This window comes from the organism of the source record quoted next, assembly GCF_019968985.1.
Source record: "MAG: Porospora cf. gigantea B chromosome Unknown PgB_NODE_300_length_23276_cov_124.443, whole genome shotgun sequence".
In the NCBI taxonomy this organism is placed as follows: Eukaryota; Apicomplexa; class Conoidasida; order Eugregarinorida; family Porosporidae; genus Porospora; species Porospora cf. gigantea B.
The window spans coordinates 1-23,276 of record NW_027178903.1 but is presented as its reverse complement, the minus strand read 5'-3'; the positions used below and the strand labels follow the sequence as shown (position 1 = coordinate 23,276).

Genomic DNA, 23,276 nt, shown 5'->3' with positions numbered 1-23,276 from the left:
TCAGGAAATTCAGCACGCCAATGACCTGCAGAAAGTCGAGGTCAGGCCGGTCGTTAACCTGCAGGTGCGCGGCCAGTCGAACCATGACGCGGTCGAGAGTCACCTGCCGGCACTTCTTGTTCTCCGACTGCGTTTCCAACACGAGGCTCCCGAGAAAGGCTGCTTGTGCAGGGGGCAAGCCACGGAGGCCGGCGCCTAGTGGACTGCACAGGTCTTTGGTGTGCGCAGCAGCCTGTTCTGGCGTTACGGGCCGAAAGGGGCTGGGCGCTGCCTGAAGGCAGGCCTTAAGCACGCTGAAAAGGCGCCGCAGATCTCCGCCGACGCCATAGACCCTTGCGGCGACGAAGGGGATTGTCCGTGGGTGGAAGAGCCTCTCGGGCGCTGTTACGCTCTGCAACTGTGCACAGCAAATCGCCACCAACGACTCCGGCAGGTAAGGATCGAAATGCAGATTGCCAAACGCCAGTCGCGAATGCACTCTAGGGGCGAGCTGAGTCTGTCACGCTGCGGGAACTCACACGTGCGGGAAGGTCCATGATATTGGCAATAGCAATGACTACCAGGCGACTGGTCTCCATCGCACTCCACGAAAAAAGTCGGTACAGGATTTCTTGATTGTTCATGCTGGAGGTTCTGGTCTGAGTGCCAAGAAGCGAGTCAGCCTCATCGATAACCAGGACCGTCGACACGTCTGACTCTCCGCTAAGAAAATGCGCATCCAGTGCGTTGAGAACTTTGGCTCGCGACCGTGACGAGCTGCCGTCGTCGAACACTCGTCGATAGATCTCCCAGTACAGAGCCCCCGGGGCAGTGAGCCGTAGGCAGTTCAGATATATAGTGCGGCAGCGCAGCTTACGGTCAGCCTGTAATGAAGTGAGAGTCTTCCGGATCGTTAGAGTTTTGCCTGTGCCCGGTAGGCCACTGACGTACAACACCCCGTTGTAGGGGGGCGCGCCCAGGCAGCTCTCCACGTACGTTCTAACCCGGTTTCTCTCCTCGTCACGACAGACCACGGCAACAGGTTCATCGCTAAGCTCCAGGACGCGCAGTGCGTCAGCTAACACGTCTGCTGACGGACAATTGTCCGTGTTTTTCCGAGGCATTAGAGTTTTTCCAACGAATATTTACCAATCAGCCTCCACGCCGCAGGTTTGGCCATTGCCCTTCTGGGCCACGTACTTCCGTGCCACTTTCTCGAGGTAGTCGAACGCCATCAAAGAGACGTGTCCGTCACTCCACGTCAGCGTCATGGCGTAGTTCCCTGCCTGCTGCATGCCAACGACGCAGATACTCTTAGGAAGGAGCCGTTCTTGGATCTTTTTCTCGTGAGTGAACTCGTCCACACATTGGGCACATCGACACGCAAGTCTTACTTCTCGGCTTGGTACCAGCAGAATGTTGTCAATGTCATCCGACTTCAGTGTGATTCGAAGGAGTCCATCGGAAAGCTGTCGCAGATCAGGTGCCCGGTCACCAGCGAACCGCAGTATGGAGATCTCACGGATAAGGTTCTCACAAAGATGCGAGAGTTTCAGGTACACGGGATGATCGTCCGGACAGAAATTAACGAAGGGGAACTGGGGTCCCGCATGAGTGTCTTTTCGGAGGCGGGCGAACGCAGGCGAAAAAGGAAGCCTCTCCACAAACTTAATTCCGAACTGCTCCACCAAGGACTGCAGTTGGAGCTCCTGCTCCCTAGTAGTCTGCTCCTCAGACCAGTGGTCAAACGACGTCAAGCAGGATGGGCAGGTCATGAACGCCTTGTTGATGATTAGTGCTAGTGGGTTGATGTGGACTTCGTGAAACATATGAAGCCCCTTCCGAACATCGACTATACTGAGGGGGTGGGGTTCCGAGACGACAATGTGGCCTGTAAGTTTAATGGATTGTGCGACGGTCAAGTGAATGTCACCGGTTCCTGGGGGAAGGTCCAGCAAAAGAAAATCGAGGTCGCCCCATACGGTTTGGGTGAGCATTTGGTAAACTAGAGCAGAGGCCATCGGACCTCTGATAGCAGCATACTGCTTGTCGCCGGGTCGTAGGTAGCCATAACTCATCAGCTTCACTCCGTTGTGGGTGACAGGCAGCATTCCCCCCTCACCTTGCTGCATCTCCTGTTGTTTTCGCAGCTTCACAGACCGTTCGTTGTCGTCGAGGCCGTTAGCCGCGGAGGACTGGTGGTTGTAGTAGTAGACTGCGGGATTCTCTATTGGGATCAGCTTTGGGAGGGACGGACCGAACACGTCGCAGTCCACGATTCCCACTCGGGCTCCCAGCCGGGCCAACGTGTACCCGATATTCACGGTCACGGATGATTTTCCCACACCTCCCTTTCCAGATGAAATGGCGACGATCGCCGAGACGCCAGCGAGATTCTTCGGGGCGTTCTCGGCGCCTGCGTAGCCCGACTCGGCTTGGGCTGAGCGAGCTGTGAGGTGCACGTCGACGGTGTTCACCCACTCCAACTGCAACAGAAGCAGCTCGGCTTGCTCCCGAAAAACGTCCTTCACAGGACACGCAGGTGTGGTCAGTTCTAAATCGAATGCAACTGACCCCTTAGAATAATCAATCTTCAGCTCTTTGATAAATCCCAAGGATACGATATCCTTCAACAAGTCCGGGTCAATGATAGTCCGTAGCTGGTCCAGAACCTGGTCCTGCAGAGCGTTGGCCCGCTCAGCGACCTCTGCTGGGACCTCGTGCAGCCAATCAGGCATATTTCACAGTTTTTTCAACGTTAACCATACAAGGCGTTGATCTCGTCAGCATACCGTCGGGCGATTCGGTGCCTCACCAACTTCATCGTTGGGGTCACCAGGTTATCCTCAAGGGAGAAGGCCTGCGTGGTCATGTGTACGTTTCGAATCCTCTCATACCCCTTCAAGTCAGACTTCTGGTGAAGTAGCTCCATCTGCTTCAGCACGAAACGAGTGAAAGCAGGATCGACGCAGATACTTTTCAGATCTGCACCAACCACGCCGTTAGCGGAGTGCGACCACGCTTCAGCAGAGGTGGCGTTGGGGACCGCTACAGCCACCGGATAATTCTTGCTGGGCTGGCCATAAACAAATATCTGGTCGATAATGTGTGCCTTGGAATAAACGGTCTCCAACTTCTCGGGCGAAACGTACTCCCCTTGTGACAGCTTAAAAATATTTTTCTTTCGGTCGATGATCCGAACGGAATTGCCTGGTCCTAATTCCGCAATGTCTCCAGTGTGCAACCAGCCATCTGCGTCCATGGTCTTCTCCGTGCTCAAACAAAAGTACCCTGGAGACACGGAATCGCCTCTCAAACACAGCTCTCCACGAGGAGGATCGTCGGTTTCGTGGTACTCCATATCAGGCACGCTGACAAGCTTGAACTGCACGCCAATGGCAGGCCCCCCAATGTGCCCATGCACCCCGTCAAGACAGTGCGACACCATTGCAGGTCCGAAGGTTTCGCTCATGCCGAAGCCTTCTATGATCGGGACACCAAACAGCGCCTCAACCCGTTCGTGTGTGGCAGGCGGCAACGGAGATCCGCCGGAAATTAGCAGTCGCAGTCGGTCTCCAAGCAGGCCCTTGATTGACCCGAAGACAATGTTGTCCCAGAAGAAGTGCTTGAAGCTGACGCGTGACGCTCGAAGGCGGTTGACCTTGGACTGCAGCGCCATGTTGAAGACGGCCTGGACGACGGAGTTCTTGGCCAGCACTCCGTCCAAAATCTTGGCGTCGATACCGCATAGCACTCTGGGGACGGTGGAAAAAAGCGTGGGCTGCAACAGTTTCGCGTCGTCCACCAGTGCCGGGATCGATCCCGAGAAGAACCCGATCTGAGCTCCCATTATGGTCATGGCCTCGCATACGAGGCGTTCAAAAACATGTGCGAGCGGCAGAAACGAGAAGTGGACGTCGTCCGGGGTAAAGCCATTATGCGGACTGGCATTGGCACTAAAGGGCCCTTCGAGGCAACCGAGGGCAGAGGCCATTAGGTTCCTATGTGTAAGAATGACCCCTTTCGGCATATTTGTGGTGCCGCTAGTGTAGCAAAAGGTGCACGGCTGGCCAGCGTCGACGGCAGGAGAGGGAAGCAAGGCGGAATCGCTCTTCTCAAGCACCTCGGAGAAGCGAATGACCTCGACCCCGGCAGGAGCAGTCCCATGATATGTACCTGCCAGTATGACGTGCTTCAGTTGGGAGAGGCCTCTGAGATTCGGTAGATTCTCGCTGGTGGTGACAATGGTGGTCATATTTGTCTGGTGCACAATGTGCTGAATCGACGCCGCGTTAAGGGAGTCGTAGATGGGCACAACCGCTATATCGAACGCATTGCAAGCGTGCGCAGTCACTATCCACTCCGGACAGTTCCGCATGTACAACCCACACACACGTGTCTCGCGCGCATGTGGGTACTCCTCCATGGGGAATGATTGCATGTCGCAAACCCGTCGCAGAAACGACCCCAAAACGATGGCTTGCTCGTAAACTTGACGGTACGTTGTCCACACAAACGCATCGCCTAGTTCGCCACTCGGCTCCACACGGCTCCCGAGGTACGGACGGTTCGGTTGGCGTTGGACAACCTTCTCGAACGCGTTCCAAATGGACTTTGATCGGTCTATAGTAGTGCTCTCGCTGGTTACCGCGTGGCTTTCCCAAACAGAGGCGAATGTAGCCGTCTCTCCCGGTCTGCCTGGAGTCTCTACCTTGGCGTACTGACCTGTGAACATATCTCAATTCTACTTTAAACCAACGAAACGAAGAATAAAGTAAATGGCGCTTTCGCAACATGCATTGGAGGCGTTGAGAGACCACAAGTACGTCGCCGGCACTTACACCACTCTGGACCGCATCTTACTTTCCTACTGGTGGCGGCCGCTGTCTTTGTGTCTTCCAGATTTCATCAGTCCCAATGCGCTGACTTTGTCTGGTTTCGGGTTTAGTCTGGCGGCATTCGGTGTGTGTGCCTGTCTGTGCCCGACGGCAACTGAGGACGTTCACCCGGCAGCGTGCCTGCTGGTAGCGGCGTTGCTGCTCGCCTACCAGACTGCCGACGCACTCGACGGGCTGCAAGCGCGCAGGCTGAAGCTGGGCACACCTCTGGGGCAGCTTCTGGACCACGGTTGCGACGCTTACAGCACGCAGGTTTTCGCGTTCGTAGGAGTGGCAGTGGCCGGTCGGGGCGACTGTGACTGGTTCTCACTGGCCATTTTTACGGTAATGAACCTACAGTTGGGCGTGTTCAACTGGTGGGAGCAGCAATTTAAGACGTTCCCGACATGTACCGGAGAACTGGGTGTTACGGAAGGTCAAGCCGTGGTAATTGGTCTCTGGGTAATCAAAGCCATCTGCCCGTGGGTTTTCACTGCTGAGCTCGTCCCCGGCCTTCTCCTGAACACGCCTATTGTAACTGTAATCATTGGACTTCTGCTGTTTGTGCTGTTCGGCAGCGTTTTTAAGGGATTCCAGGAGCTGCCTACAGCTCACCTTCGACGGGCCCTACGCGACATCGGCCTTGTTATTGCACACACTGTGCTAGTCGGTGTTCTTTGGTTTGGGTTCCGCTCTGCACCATTCTGGTTGCGGGCCACCCTCGTCATGGTACTCAATGGTGCGTTCGGATACCGTTTCACCTTGGGTAACATCTCCCACCAGCATCGAGCGCCATTTGACGTTGGATTAGTTCCTGTGTACTTCCTCGGAACTTCGGCTTGGGTCGGAATCGGTCAACGGTTCTTATTTCTCGTGAGAGACTGGACTTCGTAAAACTCAGGCTCTGGGGTACAACATCCTGTACTCCTCACGTCGCGTCGCCAGAGACCTTGATGACGTCTCACGATTCCTCAACACTCCCCTGTTCAGAGTTCGGCCGAAAGCGCAGTAAGGGCCAGTGCATCAGGGGCAGGCCGCTTACCACTCTTTTTTTATAGCAGCGATGACGCTCTCCGAACGTAATGTCCAGCAGCCGCTCCTCATGCTCCACTCTTTGCGAGAAGAATGCCAAGGTCACCAGTACGGCGATCACGCCGACTCCCGGTGCCGGCAAGAGCAAGTGCACTCCCAAAGTGAACATGAACCAGCCCAAGTATGAGGGGTGTCGTACAGTGGCGTAAACCCCAGTAGTCACGAGTTGGGGAGGCAGTTTCTCAGAGTCGTGGGAGAAAGACCGGCCAGCTGTGGCAATTGCCACCCACCGAAGAAAGAGACCACTTAGCGCCAGAGAGAAGCCGGCGAAACACGGGCGTACTGGGGTGTAGTGTGATTCGACGACGGCCATCACCATGAATATGGGAAGCAGCACTGTGTTGTTGAACAGAAAGCCGTCGAAACTGGATGTTACCAGAACAAACTCCCCCCAATGAAACAAGAGTAACAGGCTTCGAACCAAACATGGGATATCGAGACTAAAGTTCCACAGGTGCAGGGCAGTGACCACGATCACGATGCCTGTTAGACCTGGACCCCAGATGCTTCCCCTTGCCGTAAAGGCCAGCAGCACATACACAGTCCAGAAGAACATTTCCTTAATAATGAGAAGGATGTGGCGAATGGTGCACTTCCCCCTATGCGGTTTCTCACTCTGTTTGTAGCCGCAGATGTGGCAGTGGCTCTTGGGCTCAGTAGTCCTGCAGGGGCTTTGGTGGGCTCCATTGGCAATGGAATCAAGGCCGTCATCGACAAGGTAACCCCGAAGGCCAGCTCCGAACGAGTACCAGTCGACCCCAAGGAGGTCGCCAAGAAGAGGGAGACAGACCAGCATAAGCACCTCACTGGTAAAAAAACGTCTGTCAACGGTTCGCCTGCTGTAGTGGAGCCCGTCCACAAGCATACAGACGCCAAGCCTGTCCAGAAGGACGCCAAGCCTGTCCAGAAGGACGCCAACCCTGTCCAGAAGGACGCTAAGAATGCCAAGGTCGATAAAAAGGACCCCAAGGTCGATAAAAAGGACCCCAAGGTCGATAAAAAGGACCCCAAGGTCAATAAAAAGGACGCCAAGGACGATAAAAAGGACGCCAAGGACGATAAAAAGGACGCCAAGGACGATAACGACGACGATGACAAGGACGAGGACGATGACAAGAACGATGACAAGGAGGACAAGGACGACGACAAGGACGATGACGATGACGAGGACGACGACAAGGACGATGACAAGGACGATGACAAGTCCAAGGATAAGACGTCCAAGGACGATGACAAGTCCAAGGATAAGACGTCCAAGGACGATGACAAGTCCAAGGATAAGACGTCCAAGGACGATGACAAGTCCAAGGATGACAAGTCCAAGGATGACAAGTCCAAGGATGACAAGTCCAAGGATAAGACGTCCAAGGATAAGACGTCCAAGGACGATGGCAAGTCCCAAGGATGACCAAGGCTACAATACAAGAAGTCAGAAGCGTCTTGCCCAATATAGAACAGCTGTGCTTTCATGTGATCATAATATATTCGTTGCACCAATGCGGACCTGGGTACTCTTTCTAGCAGCGTTAGCGCGCGCCCTGCCGCAAGAAAAGGAAGAAGATTTGACTGATAGACATGATAACCCCGCGGAGCTGAGTGAGGTGGAGCCCGCGGCAGTGCTAGAGCTGGCCGACGATCAAGAAGATGCCTCTGATCTGCAGCGACAAAGGGACTCCGAAGACTCCGAAGACTCCGAAAACTCCGAAGACTCCGAAGACTCCGACGACTCTGACGAGGAGGACACAAACCGCCTACGAGGACACAAGAAGTCAGATGATGCCCAGTCCCAGCTCGAAAGCCCCGGCATTCTGGGCAACCTGGCTTCTCTCGGCAGCATCGTGGGCACCTTGCAAGGAGGACCGATGTCTGGTGCATACCTGGCTGGGTCCGGCAATTTGATGGCCGACAAGGCTTAGATGTGAATGAAACCCCGAAAATAGCACTATCGAATAGCATGGATATCTCCGACGCTGTAGATACGGAAGACTACCCTCAGCCTGTAGCAGACCTCGATTCTTCTGACGACCAACAGAAGCGGACTCGAAACCTGCATAAGGTGAACGACGTTGTGAAGTACCTCCGCCAGGGAACGGAGGAGGTGGTAAACCGTCGAGCTGTGGCACCAACCCCGTCCGGAGATAGGCGGTCCAGCGAGGATTCCTACGGGTCGGACAGCGCTGTCCCCATCGATGACAACGAACCCAGCTACCATAGGAAGTCGGTCATTCTCACTCCCATCAGCTCGGAGCAAGCCAACAGCTACCAACGGCAGCCCACGGAGGACGTTCGCGTGGTGGATGGCGGCAGCGTGCCCTTTCCAAAGGGGCAGGACATACGGGTGGCCAGCGCTAACCCCTTCCGAAGGGACGCTGACTGGATGGATCTGTCATCCAGACGTGTCGAGCTGAGTCTGCGCGCGCTGGGCGTTGGATATGGTGGGGAATCCCTTGAGGACGTAAAACATATTGGTGTCATCGACTGGCCGAAGCACGGCGCCAGAGCCTCGACGAACGGCTCTAGCGGCGACCTGCCGCAGTCCCCTTCGGACAGGGGGGTGGATCTATGGCAAGCGCTCTTCTCGCCACCGGAAGACAACGACGTTGAAGACGTCGCGATGGAATCCAATTCGAACAACTCGCCAAAGGAAGTTGATACAACGGCAAATCGCCTGCTTCAGGAGTTGGACAGACGGCTTACGCAGCAAGTGAAGCTCTGCGACACAGATATTTGCCACCTGCGAATGCAGGTGGCAAAGAATGAAGCGACGCTTGGAGTCGAGACTAACCTGACTGGAGACACGCTTACCCGAGTGGAATGCCTTGAGGCCTCGGTTGTAGATCTCCAAAGAGCGTTGCTCAAAGTGACTGAGACGCTCGCTCGTCGAGCGGACACACTGCAGCAGTCTGTCAGTCAGAGTGACCCTCATCAGGCGCTCGTGGATGCCGCACTCTCCGAAAGACGGGCCGATTTCAGCGCAAGACAACTAATCGCGGCCAGCGAGGCTACGTCCTCCTTCCTCACTGCCAGAGAGTATCACATGTCAGAGCTGGAGGACCACTTATCCGAGACGGCAGACACCGAGGTCTGCGATTCCTCGATCAGCTATGCGCAGACGGAATCAATTGTCGTGGAGGAGCTGTCGCTGTCTCAGAAGCTCTCGCTACTCAGAAGTCAGACCCAGGTCGACAAGGTCAACGAGTACTTCGAGGACGTTGCGCGAAGGGCCTTGGAGCTCCATGCTGGCAAAAAGGAGGCGCCTTTAACTCCGAGAACCAAAAAAAAAGTGGAGGAGCACTTGATCGTTGCCGGCTTCACCAACACCTCCCAGGAGCAGTCAGAGGATGATGCGGACTGGGTGCCTGCTGAGAGGCCAGTTGATTACGAGAAGCCTTCATTCTGGGAGCCGAGTGCCGCATCAGACAACCCCCTTCAAAAATTGCTACAGCGTACAGGTGTGCGCGAGTGGATGCTGAAGAAGGAAAAGCGCTACGTACGCCTGCTCACAGGCTACAGAGTACCTGTGTCGCATGAAGAGATGGAGGAGTACCATCGGCAAAAGTCAGTGTCCCATATTTGATCACGTGAAGAACGTCAGCTTCGACTGTCGATAGACCCCATCCGCGACTTTGACCTCGCCGGATTCGCACTGCTTCCAAATGCAGGCGTGCTGGGGGCGGCCGTGGCTACTGACCAGCACAGAAGCCATCTGCGGTCGCGCTAAGCGAGTCAGCAGAGCCTTTTGGGACTCCGCGTTTAGTCCGCAGACAAAAAGAGTCGACCTAACGGCATTTACGCCGTCGGTCTGGAGCAGACTGCGTGACGCGGCAGCCCGCCTCTCACCTTAGGCACTTACGCACTACGTCTCGTAGAAGGGCCCAGCCCAGTCGGTAAGGGTGCAAAAGGTAAAACAGGTTCGCCATGACGTGCAGGCGGCTGAGCTTCTCAAGAGGATCGAGCTCTGCTAGGCAGTCCTCTATCGCCACGCGCGAGGCCGTGTCCACTTCAGACAGGTAGTTCAAATGGAGAGACGTTAAGGTTTTGATTCCGAGGTCCAGGGCAAGCTCGATACAATACACGTCGTCGGTCAAGGCGCGCTTCAGCCCCCTAGACCACTCCATCGGAGCCTCCTGCAACTCCGACAATCCCACGTCCACGAGTCGTCTGTGGTGGACCAGTCTATCACGATGCCGGAGGAGTGCGCCGAGCTGCATGTCCTCCTCTGTGTCTGGGCTCCACAGATTGGCTGAGCTGTTTTCAATGTCTCGATGCAGCTCCTTCAACAGAGCGCGAACGACCTGCACGGCTTCCGATACACGCGACCTGCGAGAAATCTGTAACCACAGGCGCTCCACTGCATGGGAGCTACCCGGCAGACCTCACGGAAAGTGGAGGCACGCACTTCTCGTTGGTCCAGTTCGCGCCTCAGCAGCTCGGCAACGCCGACGGCGTGAGCGGCTCCGGTACATTTCTCCGGCGCACACTGAATGCGATTCAAGTTCTTCTGCTTCTCATCGGAAAGGAAGGCGTCCATGGCGGTGTCCACATCTGCTCATGGATCAGCCCCAGACCCACCCTCCGAAGTCCACACATAGGGCCCCAAGTCCGTCACGAACTCGTAGGACTGCCCCTCGTTCTCCGCAGCAAGACTCTGGAGAAAATCGAGCTCTAGGGCCCAAACTGGAAGACTACAATCCTTCAGCGAACCAATCTTTACTCCCAACAGACAATTGCTCGTCTCGGGAGGACAAGGGAGAGAGTTCCCTATCTCCAGTTGAACGGAGCACTTCCAGTCACAGAGCGCTAGGACTTGAGGCCCGTCACAGGAACGGAAGTCGGGAACGTTGGTTTCTTCGTTCAACAAGCTCACCAGCGTCTTGCAATTCAGCGGGTAGTAAAGACTTTGACACTCACCAATAATGTTCTCAGGGTCCGGCAAAAAATAGAAATCATCCATCACGTCCGCGACTCTCTCATGGAAGCGTGTATCGGGCTGCAGCTGCATAACTCGGGGCGGAAGGTCCTCTGACCGAGCAGCGCAGAAGTAGAGTCCGGGCGACAGCACATAGATGGACACGTCAACATCTAGAAGGAAAATGGCGCTGCCAGCGGCCACAACGAGCTCTGGAGGTATAGCGTCCAGCCGCTCCTCGTCGAGGAGCGTGCGATAGCCCGATACGGAGGCCTCCAGCAACGGACAGATGGTGCAGTCGGATCCCGCCACCACGGCGTTGTTATAACCCGCAGGCATGGGTCGGATCATATCCAAAAAGTGCAAGTCCTCACTCTCCGTAAGCGGGCCGAATGTAGGAGTTGTGGTGTCACTGCGAAGCGCCACCAGTGCAACCTGTAAACCTGTACGGTCGCTGAACGAGAGGAGAAGATCGTTGAGACCCTCCACGTAGGTGTCCCTCAAATTCAAAGCTAGCAGATTAACCTGGGGAGTTCTGATGGCGAAGGGAAAAACCGGTTCATCCTCCAATGACTCAGCAACGTATTGTGCGAACATTTGATAATTTTAAACTACGTTTTTCAACTACACATCAGAAGATGTCTCTTCGGTAGCTGTATTATCCTCTGTTACACTCGAAGCTTCGTATGATTTTTCAGCGCCTGCCATGGCGGCAATCTTGGAATCAATCTTCTCTTGCAGTGTAGGATCGAATTGATGTTGTGCCAACGAGACAACTGCAGCCACGATAACTGTCACAGCCGGTCCGAGGAGGAACGAAAAAAGACACTGCCAGTTGCCCCAGCCCCAAGGAAACAGGAACCACTGGAAGCCGCCTACGAACGTTCCGATCGAGGCCCAGCCCATGATAAACACAGAGAGGAACCCAGCGAATATGCCGACGACGCCACCAGCTTGAGTGGCCTTAGGCCACAGCCCAAGAAAGATGACTGGTCCAGTGATTTGTCCAACGATATTACCGAGGAACAGCATCGTCATGATCGAGGGAGGCTGATATACTGCTGCAATCGCAGCTAGTATGTTGACGACAAGACCGAAGACACGAGACCAGTTGAGGTCCCAGTCGTAGTACTCCAGTGCTGGGCCGAGGACGTTCGAGAGGGAGTTTACGCGAGAGTCCAGACTGGAACAGGCCAGGCAAATGGTGAGGAACACTACACTGACACTCAGCCATTCAGGGAGGAACGCCACCAGCTGAAAAAAACCGTTGCTCGCGTAATCAACGTCTACCAGACCTGCCGCTTCTGCCGCTCGAAGAATGAATCCCGTCGAACCGAAGAGAATGATAACTGGCAGCGTCAGGACTATGCCGAAGATCATTCCCCACTGGATGTCCTTAACCGAGTTCGCGGCGAATCCCTTTTGCCAAAAGGACAGGTCCGTGAAGGTAACGAAGAACACCGAAACTATAAGAACCGTGCCGGTCATGAGCCCTTCAGGTTCCCATGTGTTTGCGGCGGACCAGTCCTCGGCGGGAAGTTCCGGCACCACGGTGATGAAGAGAGCTGCCACAACGGTGCACACGAGTAGGACGATGATCGCGCCCTGCACCTGGTCCGTCACCACGGATATTCGGAAACCGCCAATCACCGTATACGCCACAGTAACCAATCCTGTGGAGACGGTAGCCAACACTGAAGGGTAACGCACCGACAGAGAGGTAACACAGTAGGTGATAGCGGTCATATCAGCGATCTGACCAAGCCAGGTCTGCATCACAGTGACAAGAGTCATCAGAGCTTCGAGGCCGCGCCCGTAGCGCTTGCCGAGGTAGTGAAGAATCGTGTAGCCTTGCCAGTTGACGGCTTCGATAACTTTAGGACCCATCCACATGAAGAAGATCCAAGGGAGCGCGCAGCAGATTGCATACCCAAGCACGGCCCACCATCCATCTGTGTACCCCGTCTCTACTGGCCCTGTGAGCACCCATGTACCCATTAGGCCGGCAAACCAAGAGAATCCAATTACCCACCAGGGTTGCGTATTTCGACCAGTTAGAAATGTTTCAGAAGGGCGACGGAATGGCACCTTGTGACGTCCGAATACAAAGAGAGCGAGTACACCTAGACATGTCAAGGAGAGGGCGAGTCCAACGACTATGTGAACAGTCGTTGCAGAAAGTACTTGAGGAGTCAACATCCGTTTCCTACGCACGAATTACCGCGATCAGGTTCAAGGGTTAGTCTCAGCCAAAGGCACCCCTACGGATGATAATGCACATAAATAGGAATTTATGCTAAAAAAAACCCCACAAATCATGACAAACGAGACGGATCGAATCTGGAGACGTTCCTTGACTCCTTGACACTCCCCTTCTGCTTAGGGCAGCCTTCTTTGAAATGTGGCCAGAAGTCCCCTCCAGAGCCCAGAACCTCCACCAGGTCATTCCTCACCGAGCTTATTTGATGGGCGGAGGGCATTTGGCGTTCGGCTGCCCGCACAGTCATATATGGGCAGGTGTGGCGGTAGCCCATCCATACTCGAGGCAGACTCGGCGTCACGTCGGCTGCCGGCCCCAGCATCCATGTTCGGTCGCAGCCGACGCTACCGTGGTAGAGGAGCTGAAACGTGTCATCGCTGAGACGCGGAGGCGAGAAGGCGATCACTCCCAGCAGTTCTGGGGCATTCGACGGCATCAAGTCCGTGCTTAAGATACCCCTGCCGATCAGATCCACGGCGGCCCATTGGGCTAACGCAGCGCCCAGACTATGACCACATACTAGCACCTTGTAATCCAAAGGGATCTTCTTAACCTCGTTGTACAGTCCCTCCGAAAGAAGACTGTAGTTCTGGAAGAACCCAGAGTGGACATGTACAGGTTGGGTGCTTTGGGTTAGTCGAGTCGGAATCTTCTCCACCTGGAGATTCAAACTCCAGTCACCTATGCCCTTACTACCCTCGATGCCCAGCACGGCGATCTTACGCGTGGGACTCCAGATTAGAATGCTGTCCCTCATGGAGACTCCCTCCCAATCGGATCCGCACGTCGTTCGAAAGAACGCTCCCAGGTCGTGTTCAAGTGAAGCAGCCTGTGCGGCGACTAACGCGAGCAACAAGTGGTTGGTTACGCCTGGAGCACAAGGAACGTAAACTGGCTCACCCTGGACGAGTTGTTTGGGCTGGTCACACTCCCATTCCCTCATCGCCTCGCCTCCGCCGCCCCGACCGCACGTTGGACCTCCCATCAAGCAGATCCCAATAGACATGACCTCCTGTGGAATGCTTATGGGTCGGCGTAGATCGCCGCCTACCCAACGGCACGGAATAGCAGTAGAGTTCATTTGGTTGTAATGACACAGCTGCGCCTGAAGCTCCGTCTGGCTCTGAGAGCCTGCCCTCGTAACGAAATTGAAAATGTAGACCAGCGAAGCGAAGATCCCAGCAAAGTTTGTCACATCCATTTTTATAATTTGTTGAACAGGTAGTGAAAAAAGTCGTCAGGCGGACACGAGCACTCGAAAAACACGATTGAACATACACTGGGTGCTTTCAGAGGCAGCGTGAGCTGATTCCGCGAGGCATACATCCAGCAAGCGAGTCACTTCGCTGCCTTCAGGAGCTTCATTAAACAATCCATCCATCGCTACAAATGACGCCGTGATACGGTTGCTCCACGGCTGTGTGGAATCCTGTTGGAGTGTCTTGTAGCAGAGATGCATGATCTCGGACGAAATCTGCGGATCGTACTCAAGCAGCTTCCAACCGGCTACAAGTTCTTTTCGTCGCCGTTGAGCTGAGTCTTGTTCGGACAGCATTGATGCTAGAGTCCTTCGTTCGTTCTTGCTGTGGCAAGCCAGGCGTTGCTTGAGGAATTCGTCTTTCCTCTCCAAGAAAGCGTACGTGAGATTTGAATGTCGGAGCGCGAGGTCCGACAGAAACTTCATGGGGTCAGCAGCGAAATCGGTGACATCTTTGCAGAGGTCAAGTTCGGTCTCCTGGGTGGAACTGGGAAACATTCCACTCGGTCTTTCTGGATGCGGGACAACGCGTTCGCAGTTGTCCTCAGATGCCGGTTCGTAGCCATTGAGTACCAGTTTGACTTGGCGGCTCCCATAACGGTACAATCGGCAGACATTATGGCAGGCTACCAGTATAAGGTCAGATAGTTTGGAGAACCCAAAAACGGTAGGCGAGATCTCTTTTTTGTACCTGAATGCATTATCCATAGGAGCCTCACGAGAACATCAAGGCGCACTTGAGTTGTGAAAGGTACATTGCGCCATCTGCCTGCTTTTTGAGGACGCCTTGCAGGTAGAAGTGCAGCTCTGGCAAAGTAGCAATGACTCCAGGCCGTGAGATCTGCGTTAAAAGGTACAAACTCGCTCACGGAACTGTCGTGTTCGGTGCCCACCGGGCAGGTGGCAACCGGCAACAGGAAGTCGTGCTTAAACTTGAGCATACCGAGCTGAATTCCGAACTGAATCAGGTGACATAGTTTCCCAAGAGAAAAGAGGGAGACACATGACGGAGCCAGGTTACGCAAGCACCACGACATTCCATAGCGCCCGCCCTTCATTCGATGTGCGTCGCGCGCGCGCCGCCGAATCACGTCGACAATGTAGGCGTGCAACTCGACCCACACCACCATTGGAAACGAACTTCGTGCTACGTGAACACACACCCACCCGTGAAACCACACGGGGCGTTCGATAAGGAAAATGCCAGTCTTGGGACACAGGGACTGTGGGTCCTCGCCGACGAACACAGACGGGAAGCGAGTGATTAGATCGGAGAAGAACACACCATCGCCTTCGGGCCCCAGATCCTTGAGTCCCACCGCAAGCTCGGCGCATCGGCGACGCACTCGGCGAAAGAGCGGCATGATCTGGTCGTGGTAGAGCGACAGTACGGCGGCACATACATATCGCACCTCCTCTCTATCCGAAGGGGGTAGGTGACCTGTCAGCGCGTTGGCCTCCTCGAGGAAGGGGCAGGATTCCATGATGGCCATCCGGGAAACCGGACTCGCGTCAAGATTGTTGTATTTTTCTGGCTATGTTGCGTCCTGAGAAATTTACACTGTCCCAGAAACGAGGTGCAGTTCCCACAGTCGCTACCACCAAGGTGCGAGCCCGAATTAGCAGAGAATTTGGGATAGATAGCACGCACAAAAAACACTTCGACAATATAGTCTCGCCTTTAAGCTTACAATAGATGTGAGAAGTGGGTGTATTGTCTATCTTCAAGGTGTGAGAGGGTGAGAGGCCACGAAGCCAGATCTCCAATGGTAGCGTCCGGATAAAGTGCGGGGTTAATGTGAAGGACCGCTAGCAGTCCTTCGCTTTCCTCGTCGGAGATCGTGTCAGCCCTTACGAGGTGCTTTACGATGTTCTGATCTGAACCAGGCGTCTCGCCAGAGACGGCAAAGCTTATGCTTGGAAGAACCAGAGAAGAAGGTCCTCGACTGATTCTCAAACATTTCGAAAGCTTCCTGACTGCGAAGAGGCCAGCGAGCCCTGATCGATTTCCACACCGCTGGTTTCAGAGAGTGTCTCTCTGGCCATCGAAAATGGACCCGAACAGGAGGGCAGGTCCACAAAAGATGGTCTTGAGCGAGGCCACGTCAAGGCGTGTCGGTTTAATTGTAGTATTGCTATGGAGGAAGTTCGAGACAGTCCTGTATGTCTGCGGGGCGCCCATGATTTAACGTCACGGAAATACCGCAAAGGTTTTCTCATACATGCTGTATCGTTCGGCCACTGTTGTTGAACGAACAGGACACTTGTGTCTCGTCCAACAGAGAAGCTGTACGATTCCGTATCCCGTAAACATAGAAATCCCAAGTATTGCATGCAGCCTTCTCAAAACGACACACACGAATTCCGAAGCTAAATAGTTATTTGAGATCCGCTTAATGGTCGGGTCGACAGGTCCGCCTGATCTCATGCCTCTGGCGCCGGTGACGTTCACGTCATGTCGAGAACCGCGCACGGACGTCTTGGCCATGAAGAAGGAGTGTCTGCCTGAGGAGGTGTGCCCCGTTCATCAGGGTGGATTGCCGTCTTCCGAAGTGAAGGTGGCCTTTTTGGCAAGGATCTCTGACATTGCAGGCGAAGTTCCTGCAACACGCAGGGACGAGTGGTACCTCCAGGTGGAGGCCTTCGCGAGGGAGCGGCAGGAGGAGCTGCAACGCTCACAAGCAGCGTTATTGCAGGAGGGATCGGAAGAGAACCAGATGCCCGTCAAGGCAGAAGAGCCTGTACAATTGGTTGAGATGACGGAGGAGGCCCAACAGCCTCCGAAGGTTGAAACGGCCCAACAGCTCCAGAAAGCTGAAGCGCCCCAACAGCTTCAGAAGGCTGAAGCGCCCCAACAGCTTCAGAAGCCTGATACTGCCCAACAGTCTGATAAGGCTCATATGCAGAAGTCTCAAAAGACCCAAGAGTCTAATGCGGCCAAGAAGCCTGTAAAGGCTCGAGAGCCGCCTGAGCCGCCTGACACATGCCTTGAGTCTGCTGAAAATGAGGTAGATAGACAGCGGCGCAGATCGCGGAGTCGGTCAAACGAGAAATTACAACCGCCTGACAAGAGGCTTCGTCGGTCAACCCCTCCCCCAATTGACACTCTGTTGGAACCGTCCCTCCGACCGGTGACCGAGGACGCCAAGACGTTGCAGCAACTGGCACTTATCACCGAGCAGGCTAAGAATTGGTCTCGGCATTGGGCCGTGGAGAGCAATTCTCTGCGGAATGACACCATTTCCTCTGACGGCGTTCCTGGTCAGCTGGTTACCGAAGCCCAAATCTACCGAATGCTGTTCTTCGGTATCGAGGAGTGGCGGCCCCGGAACCTACGGTTTAGGGAAGGGCAGGTGTCGGATCGCTTGGAAACTGCGCTGACACCTCGCGCCCTACGGATCAGCTTCGCTCCGCCAGAACGGACAAGGTGTCACGCCTCAAGAAAGCCCCAACTGGTGTGGAAGGCTGGTAGAGGCTTCGACACAGGGCACCTCCATCATATGGACCACGTCTCTGTGCACCTCAAGACCAAGACCCTCGCTGATATGTGGAGCTCGCCTGACAAGATTCATTACTATGACGAGGAGGCGCTTTTGAGGTGAGGGTCAACGGCGCTACGCATGCAGAGGATTTAATATGATCCGACAACCCCCCAGTTTGAACACCGAGACGGAGGCAGTCATGAAGCACCTGTGGGACTCCGCGATCGACAGCAGCGCGTCATTGCAGAAGGACTTCGCCGCACTACAGTCGATTTGCACGAAGGTGAAGCGCTGCCCCTATAAGTCGTTGAACCGGGAGGCGGACGAGGCGCGTGGGGCCCCTCACCTGCCCGTGCCACTAACGACCCGACGTCTGGCTGAAGCGGCGCCGAGCTACTTGTGGACTGTAATACTCCATTGTGGCGAGGCTGACCCTGATGAGTGGATTTCGGAATTACTGGGATGTGATAATTCTACTCGGAACAGACGGAGGGGATGGCAGATGGCTCAGGAGGCGTTCTATGCGAGTTGGTCCAAGTTCACGAAGAGTGTCATAAGTTCGCTGAGGCCCAAACTCTTAGGTTTGCATCGTCAACGGGAGAAGCCTATGAAGAAGCCGTTGGCTCCGATGTCAGACCGTCTGATACATCAGCAGTTTACCACGCCAGAGGAGTTGCAAGATATGCACCGACGACTGGGTCAGCGACGCCAGCGGGTCTACCGCCAGATGCAGGAGGACCTCTTCTGCGCCAGTTGGGAGTCGATGACCCGTCCTATAGTGAATTTAGCAGAGCCAGTGAGCGATCATGCTGCACAGCGCCTCAGGGGATACATTCATCTTCTGATCGACATGGAACTGGACAACGCTCCGTACGCGTCCATCAAGGAGCCTTGGCTGTTGAGCATGCTCCGCCTCCGCTTGTCGGAGCTGTCCTGCAATTTAAGCAGCGAACTGGCCTACGATCTGGAGACGCAGGTTGACGAAGCTATCGCGGAGTGGCAGCTCAGATGCAGGCGAGAACTAGAGCCCCCTCAAGAGAATTCGTTGATGGAGCCTCTGCCACTGGAGAGAGGTCTTAGGCCCTGCTTACTGTCTGAAAAAGAGAGGAAAGACCGAGAGAAGCACTCGCCCTACCACTCACCGATGCCCTTCCCAGGGCCCTACCGTATCGCATGGAACACGGTGGGGTCCATAGCGGATCGGGACCGAGTCACCGATCCGCCATCTCCAGGGGAGAGCGACAGCGGTGGGCGGAGTCGTCGGAGTAAGCGAATGCGTCGTTTCGTGCCGGAAGAGTTCGTAGACCCCTGCGGACGACTGACTACCAGTATCGCGGCGCTGTCGAAGGACAACAGAAAAGATCTTGCTGTTCACTTGATGAGCCAGGATCTGACGGGACCTATTATTTTGATCGAGAATCGCAAGGGGCGCGCTGTGATCGCATATGACTACATTGAACGAGGATCATTCGTTTGTCAGTACAAGGGGGAGTTCATTGAGAGTCCACACCAGGCCGCAGAGATGGAGAAGCACTATGAGAAGCTTCAACTGGGCTGTTACATGTTCTACTTTGGGAACCCACTGACCAGCAAAATGTGCTGTATAGACTCTACCGACGAGCTTCTGGAGTACGGCCCTGGCCGTCTGGTGAACCACGGTCGTGTGCACTGCAATCTCCAGCTCAGCTCCGCGTCCCCAAAGGCATTCGCTGACGGGAGGACGACGCCTGTCTTGTACTTCGTGGCCAATCGCAACATTTACCCAGGCGAGGAGTTGCTCATAGACTACGGCGACCGAGACCCTCTGGTGATTCGAGCCAATCCCTGGCTAAAGTACTGAGGCTTGCGAACACTGATTTTTCTGTGGCCTGTTCTGTGACACGTGATTAGAGCCACTTTTTCTTCTGCACAGCTCGACTCGCAGTCGAGGAAGCCTGCACCACTGCCAGTGTGATGAAGGCGAGCGCTACGAGAACGTAGGTGGCGTTGAAGGAGTCGTGGAGGGCGTCGAATCTCCCCGATACCTCTGTGGCCTGAATTAGCGACTCATAGGGAACTCACCAAAAAAAACTTGGTGTCCGCTCCCAGAGCTACCACACAGGAAGTGGATGCGCCGTCCCCACACGCAAAGCTCTTCACGTGCTTCACGGCGAACGAGTGATGGTACGTCAGCGAGGTGGCTATCGGAGCCCTGGGTGCATAGGCTGGCAGAGACTCCTCCAGGTCTTGCTTCTGGAGCTTCTTCATGGCCTTCACATCTGTGATTTCAGTCACTGGTCTGCGAGCCGACAGCAGCCGCAAGGGCGTCGCGTTAAGGCCAGTCGGAGTGCCTAGCAGCGCGTGGGGGGTTGCAGCTCCACCCCTGGTGTGGCTCGCCCCCAGAGCGGTGACGTGTGCGTCGATCACATAGGTTCGGTTCGACGATGTCAGCTGGCTGAGATTGAACCCACTGTATATCTTTGATGTGGTGTCTTCTTGCTGTATGACAGACTTGGCTAACAGAGACACTATCGATGTCGTATCTCGATCGAGGTGGAGTTCTAGGGTGAAAACGTCAGTAAGATGCTTCCGCCTGTTCCACGATGTGAGGTACAACGCGCCATCGTCAGCTAGGACTTGCAGGTCCTCTTCCATCACTTCCGGCAGCTCCAAAGACAAAAGCACACCTCCAGTCAGCCGGTTGATGGCGAATAGGTCCTGGACCTGTCGTCCATCAGAGATTCGCGTGGCGAGTACGAACTGGATCAGGTTGGTAGGCACTTTCTCAGTGACTTGACCTGAGAGTTTAACGACTCGGCGGCGCGGCGCCGTGTCGTTGCCTGTACGCAGCGGGGTAGCCTGGTGGTACGCAGCAGGCAGATCCCAGTGCCACGAAGCGCTAGTGGGCGTGTCAAGGGTGAGCACACGGTAGCCGGACAGGCTGGTGGGACCAGTAGACAGGACGAAGAACAATCCCTCCTCGCTAACGGGAGCGCCTTGTACTGTGGCAGCGAAGTTCTGGTCACTGGTCACTGTGTAGACGTCGTTTTCCCAGAGGAGCAGCAGTCCCGTCGCAGTCTGCTCGAGCTGTCCAAGGGGACTGTAGCGGCGGAAAGCAGCGGTTCCGTCCACTCCCCGATACTGTACCAGAAGGCCTGCGTCCACAGCTGCCAACGTCGCCGAAGCCACAATGAAAGGTGCTGCCTCCCAATGGCTCCAGAGAACCCCCTGAGAAGCTGAAAGGCAGAAGACGTGTCCAGTAAGAGAGGCCTCGCACCAGTAGTCCGCGGAATCCAAAGCGAGCGGCTGAGGTTTGCCCGCCATCACTGGCTCCACAAACCGTCCTTCCAGCGGGGAGAAATCAGTCAGAAGAGAAGTCACTGTGGAACCCACCACAGGGCTGAAAGGCTCCACCACCTCGCTGCGCGTTAAGTACTCGAAACGAGACCATGCTGGCGTGATGTGCTCCCCAACATCAGCAAGGATAGTGGTCCCATCAGCTGTTGCGCACAAAAACCTATCTCCTTCGCCAGTAGCGAGCGTAACTGGTCCTAGGTGTATCGGCCATTCACGAAGCGTCTTATTGGATCGTAGATGACTCAAAGACCATACATCGTTATTGAGAGCATCGAGTGAGACAATTTCAATTGGGTTGTCCAACGGCTGTACCAGAACTGTCGTCGGCGATAGTAGCCAGGCCCGCCCTTCCAGGCTGAGAGGCTCTGACACAGACACACCAGTCGAGCGACAGTGAGCTAGGGAAATCGATGTAAGGGACAGGGTGGTCTCAAGTAGAACCAATGTGTCAGGTCGTAACGAGGTCACTTCAATGGCGGCGGAATGGGATTCGATCACGCCGGAGCAATCAGTCAGTTCAAATGACAACCGAGTGGGGTAGCGCAGCACCACACCGCCGTCTACGAAGCTCACATTCTCGATGGACTCGTAGTCCAACGCGAAAGGAGTGAGTGCAGGCGAAGGTTCCGCGAGCTTGCCACGCAGAACGCCTTCTGACGTAACGGCGACAACAGAACTACCTCGCACTTGCAGGGCGCGAATGCGTGCCGCGTCGAAGGAGGAAAAGGCCGGTACGCGGTCCAGGAGTCCCGCAGCTGGGCGAAGTAGACGCACCACAGACCGGTCAGCCTTCTGGGTCACGAGTAGGAATTCGCCGGTCTCTACCGCGACGACGATCGGTTTCCCATTCTCCAAGGGCTTCTTTCCTGAGGACCAGACAGTAAGGCCTCGCTCATCGTACGTTTCTATACGGTAATGATATTCTGAGGTCAGGACCGCCGCAACGAAAGGCTCCGAAAACGCCAGAGTGTCCACAGACATCTCCGGGTCTGCGGGGCTTCGCCACAGCGCAGCACCGTTGGTATCCAGACGAGCCACGCGTCCTTTGGCGGTTCCTACGACAGCTGTGCCGGATGCCAGTGTCAACCTAGACACCTCTGGTAGAGTCCTCAGCAGAATGTCCCGACGACCGATCTCGCTGACCGTGATAGACAGCGCAACGAAGGGTAAAAGCAGCCACCACATGGAAATCGAGTTTAAGCTCAAAGCTTCAAGCGCCTATGCGAGTTTAAGCTCAAAGCTTCAAGCGCCTATGCGAGTTTAAGCTCAAAGCTTCATCAAGCGCCTATACGCTAGCTTATGGACATGTATTTTTCTGGCGAGGTTCAGCCTCGTTGAAGCAGAGGATACATAACGATCAGAAAACACAGCCAATTGGTAGCTCTTCCATTAAAAAAGTCGTCAGGCATCTGAACGGCTCTCCTCTGTGAATGGGTATTTTGAGTGCTTTCCGACTCCAGCACAGAGTAAAGACCATTCCAATTGGTGCTGCCGGAGATCAACGGTTATCGTCCGGCCGAGCTCCAACATGCGGTTGGCAACCTGCTGCTTCTCGCCTTTAAACCAAGGAGATATGGTCTTCAGAATTTGCATCCAGTCCCGACCGAAATCGACCTCGAAGACGGAAAACCATTTTGGGACCGTCAAGTCACAATGATAATCATGGCGCGATCTCGCAGAGTCCGGAGACCGATCCAGCGCGTCACGGTCAGGGTCAGTCCCGAGCACGGAAGCGCCCAGCTCAGTAACCCGCAACGACACGTTGAACGGATCATTAACGAACTCCTCAGCGGCAGCCTGCAGCCGCTCGTCAAGGGTTTCCGGACGGATAAGCGTATCAGACGATATGACCCGATACTTGCTCTGCAGCACGAAGTGGATTCGGGGATCAAATGGGACGTGCAACGCCAAAGGCGTGGGCTTGGGGGTCCCATCACCCGACTTTCGAGAGTCTCGAAGGAGGCCTGAATTAAAACGTGGTCGAATGCCTCACAGTTCAATATCTGCGACAAGGTCAAATCGTGCTCGCCCAACTCGACACCTATCTTGGAGAAGAAGGACTGCCGGGCCAGAGACGCAGACG

General features: G+C 55.0%; 15 protein-coding genes across 23 annotated transcripts; 5 read left to right on the top strand and 10 right to left on the bottom strand.

The window, feature by feature from the left end:
• On the bottom strand, positions 1-1,103 carry KVP17_001654 (uncharacterized protein; the record flags this gene model as incomplete). Of its 2 annotated transcripts, XM_068517268.1 has the most annotated exons (2): positions 1-490; positions 519-1,103. In XM_068517268.1, coding segments are annotated over 2 exons (1,075 nt in total), but the record flags the coding sequence as incomplete, so codon positions are not given. The 2 variants fall into 2 exon arrangements, with proteins under 2 accessions (XP_068375679.1, XP_068375678.1); XM_068517267.1 differs by having other exon boundaries at positions 480-1,103.
• A 21-nt stretch (positions 1,104-1,124) lies between these two features.
• KVP17_001657 (uncharacterized protein) lies at positions 1,125-2,717 on the bottom strand (the record flags this gene model as incomplete). Its single annotated transcript, XM_068517271.1, has 1 exon — positions 1,125-2,717. The coding sequence occupies one exon, from the start codon at positions 2,715-2,717 to the stop codon at positions 1,125-1,127; it is 1,593 nt and encodes a 530-aa protein (XP_068375682.1).
• Positions 2,718-2,737: 20 nt separating this feature from the next.
• KVP17_001656 (uncharacterized protein) lies at positions 2,738-4,714 on the bottom strand (the record flags this gene model as incomplete). Its single annotated transcript, XM_068517270.1, has 1 exon — positions 2,738-4,714. One exon carries the CDS (start codon positions 4,712-4,714, stop codon positions 2,738-2,740), a length of 1,977 nt encoding a protein of 658 aa, XP_068375681.1.
• Positions 4,715-4,757: 43 nt separating this feature from the next.
• On the top strand, positions 4,758-5,750 carry KVP17_001659 (uncharacterized protein; the record flags this gene model as incomplete). Its single annotated transcript, XM_068517273.1, has 1 exon — positions 4,758-5,750. One exon carries the CDS (start codon positions 4,758-4,760, stop codon positions 5,748-5,750), a length of 993 nt encoding a protein of 330 aa, XP_068375684.1.
• Positions 5,751-5,817: 67 nt separating this feature from the next.
• KVP17_005299 (uncharacterized protein) lies at positions 5,818-6,504 on the bottom strand (the record flags this gene model as incomplete). The annotated part of the gene is made up of 1 exon (XM_068515104.1): positions 5,818-6,504. One exon carries the CDS (start codon positions 6,502-6,504, stop codon positions 5,818-5,820), a length of 687 nt encoding a protein of 228 aa, XP_068375686.1.
• A 45-nt stretch (positions 6,505-6,549) lies between these two features.
• On the top strand, positions 6,550-7,356 carry KVP17_001655 (uncharacterized protein; the record flags this gene model as incomplete). The annotated part of the gene is made up of 1 exon (XM_068517269.1): positions 6,550-7,356. One exon carries the CDS (start codon positions 6,550-6,552, stop codon positions 7,354-7,356), a length of 807 nt encoding a protein of 268 aa, XP_068375680.1.
• An 88-nt stretch (positions 7,357-7,444) lies between these two features.
• On the top strand, positions 7,445-7,864 carry KVP17_001660 (uncharacterized protein; the record flags this gene model as incomplete). Its single annotated transcript, XM_068517274.1, has 1 exon — positions 7,445-7,864. The coding sequence occupies one exon, from the start codon at positions 7,445-7,447 to the stop codon at positions 7,862-7,864; it is 420 nt and encodes a 139-aa protein (XP_068375685.1).
• A 38-nt stretch (positions 7,865-7,902) lies between these two features.
• On the top strand, positions 7,903-9,525 carry KVP17_001653 (uncharacterized protein; the record flags this gene model as incomplete). Its single annotated transcript, XM_068517266.1, has 1 exon — positions 7,903-9,525. The coding sequence occupies one exon, from the start codon at positions 7,903-7,905 to the stop codon at positions 9,523-9,525; it is 1,623 nt and encodes a 540-aa protein (XP_068375677.1).
• Positions 9,526-9,784: 259 nt separating this feature from the next.
• KVP17_001650 (uncharacterized protein) lies at positions 9,785-11,454 on the bottom strand (the record flags this gene model as incomplete). Of its 3 annotated transcripts, XM_068517258.1 has the most annotated exons (3): positions 9,785-10,299; positions 10,329-10,493; positions 10,521-11,454. In XM_068517258.1, the coding sequence occupies 3 exons, from the start codon at positions 11,452-11,454 to the stop codon at positions 9,785-9,787; spliced, it is 1,614 nt and encodes a 537-aa protein (XP_068375672.1). The 3 variants fall into 3 exon arrangements, with proteins under 3 accessions (XP_068375672.1, XP_068375670.1, XP_068375671.1); XM_068517256.1 differs by lacking the exons at positions 10,329-10,493; positions 10,521-11,454 and having other exon boundaries at positions 9,785-10,159; XM_068517257.1 differs by lacking the exons at positions 9,785-10,299; positions 10,329-10,493 and having other exon boundaries at positions 10,498-11,454.
• A 27-nt stretch (positions 11,455-11,481) lies between these two features.
• KVP17_001658 (uncharacterized protein) lies at positions 11,482-12,750 on the bottom strand (the record flags this gene model as incomplete). The annotated part of the gene is made up of 1 exon (XM_068517272.1): positions 11,482-12,750. The coding sequence occupies one exon, from the start codon at positions 12,748-12,750 to the stop codon at positions 11,482-11,484; it is 1,269 nt and encodes a 422-aa protein (XP_068375683.1).
• Positions 12,751-13,172: 422 nt separating this feature from the next.
• KVP17_001652 (uncharacterized protein) lies at positions 13,173-14,318 on the bottom strand (the record flags this gene model as incomplete). Its single annotated transcript, XM_068517265.1, has 1 exon — positions 13,173-14,318. The coding sequence occupies one exon, from the start codon at positions 14,316-14,318 to the stop codon at positions 13,173-13,175; it is 1,146 nt and encodes a 381-aa protein (XP_068375676.1).
• A 36-nt stretch (positions 14,319-14,354) lies between these two features.
• KVP17_001649 (uncharacterized protein) lies at positions 14,355-15,868 on the bottom strand (the record flags this gene model as incomplete). Of its 3 annotated transcripts, XM_068517255.1 has the most annotated exons (3): positions 14,355-15,066; positions 15,095-15,216; positions 15,245-15,868. In XM_068517255.1, 3 exons carry the CDS (start codon positions 15,866-15,868, stop codon positions 14,355-14,357), a joined length of 1,458 nt encoding a protein of 485 aa, XP_068375669.1. The 3 variants fall into 3 exon arrangements, with proteins under 3 accessions (XP_068375669.1, XP_068375668.1, XP_068375667.1); XM_068517253.1 differs by lacking the exon at positions 14,355-15,066 and having other exon boundaries at positions 15,091-15,216; XM_068517254.1 differs by lacking the exons at positions 15,095-15,216; positions 15,245-15,868 and having other exon boundaries at positions 14,355-15,083.
• A 903-nt stretch (positions 15,869-16,771) lies between these two features.
• Positions 16,772-19,697, top strand: KVP17_001651 (uncharacterized protein; the record flags this gene model as incomplete). 3 transcript variants are annotated; one of them, XM_068517264.1, is made up of 2 exons in its annotated part: positions 16,772-17,973; positions 18,002-19,697. In XM_068517264.1, the coding sequence occupies 2 exons, from the start codon at positions 16,772-16,774 to the stop codon at positions 19,695-19,697; spliced, it is 2,898 nt and encodes a 965-aa protein (XP_068375675.1). The 3 variants fall into 3 exon arrangements, with proteins under 3 accessions (XP_068375675.1, XP_068375673.1, XP_068375674.1); XM_068517262.1 differs by lacking the exon at positions 18,002-19,697 and having other exon boundaries at positions 16,772-17,977; XM_068517263.1 differs by lacking the exon at positions 16,772-17,973 and having other exon boundaries at positions 18,012-19,697.
• A 46-nt stretch (positions 19,698-19,743) lies between these two features.
• KVP17_001648 (uncharacterized protein) lies at positions 19,744-22,378 on the bottom strand (the record flags this gene model as incomplete). Of its 2 annotated transcripts, XM_068517252.1 has the most annotated exons (2): positions 19,744-19,890; positions 19,919-22,378. In XM_068517252.1, the coding sequence occupies 2 exons, from the start codon at positions 22,376-22,378 to the stop codon at positions 19,744-19,746; spliced, it is 2,607 nt and encodes an 868-aa protein (XP_068375666.1). The 2 variants fall into 2 exon arrangements, with proteins under 2 accessions (XP_068375666.1, XP_068375665.1); XM_068517251.1 differs by lacking the exon at positions 19,744-19,890 and having other exon boundaries at positions 19,904-22,378.
• Positions 22,379-22,594: 216 nt separating this feature from the next.
• KVP17_005300 (uncharacterized protein) lies at positions 22,595-23,276 on the bottom strand (the record flags this gene model as incomplete). Its single annotated transcript, XM_068515105.1, has 2 exons — positions 22,595-23,157; positions 23,187-23,276. Coding segments are annotated over 2 exons (653 nt in total), but the record flags the coding sequence as incomplete, so codon positions are not given.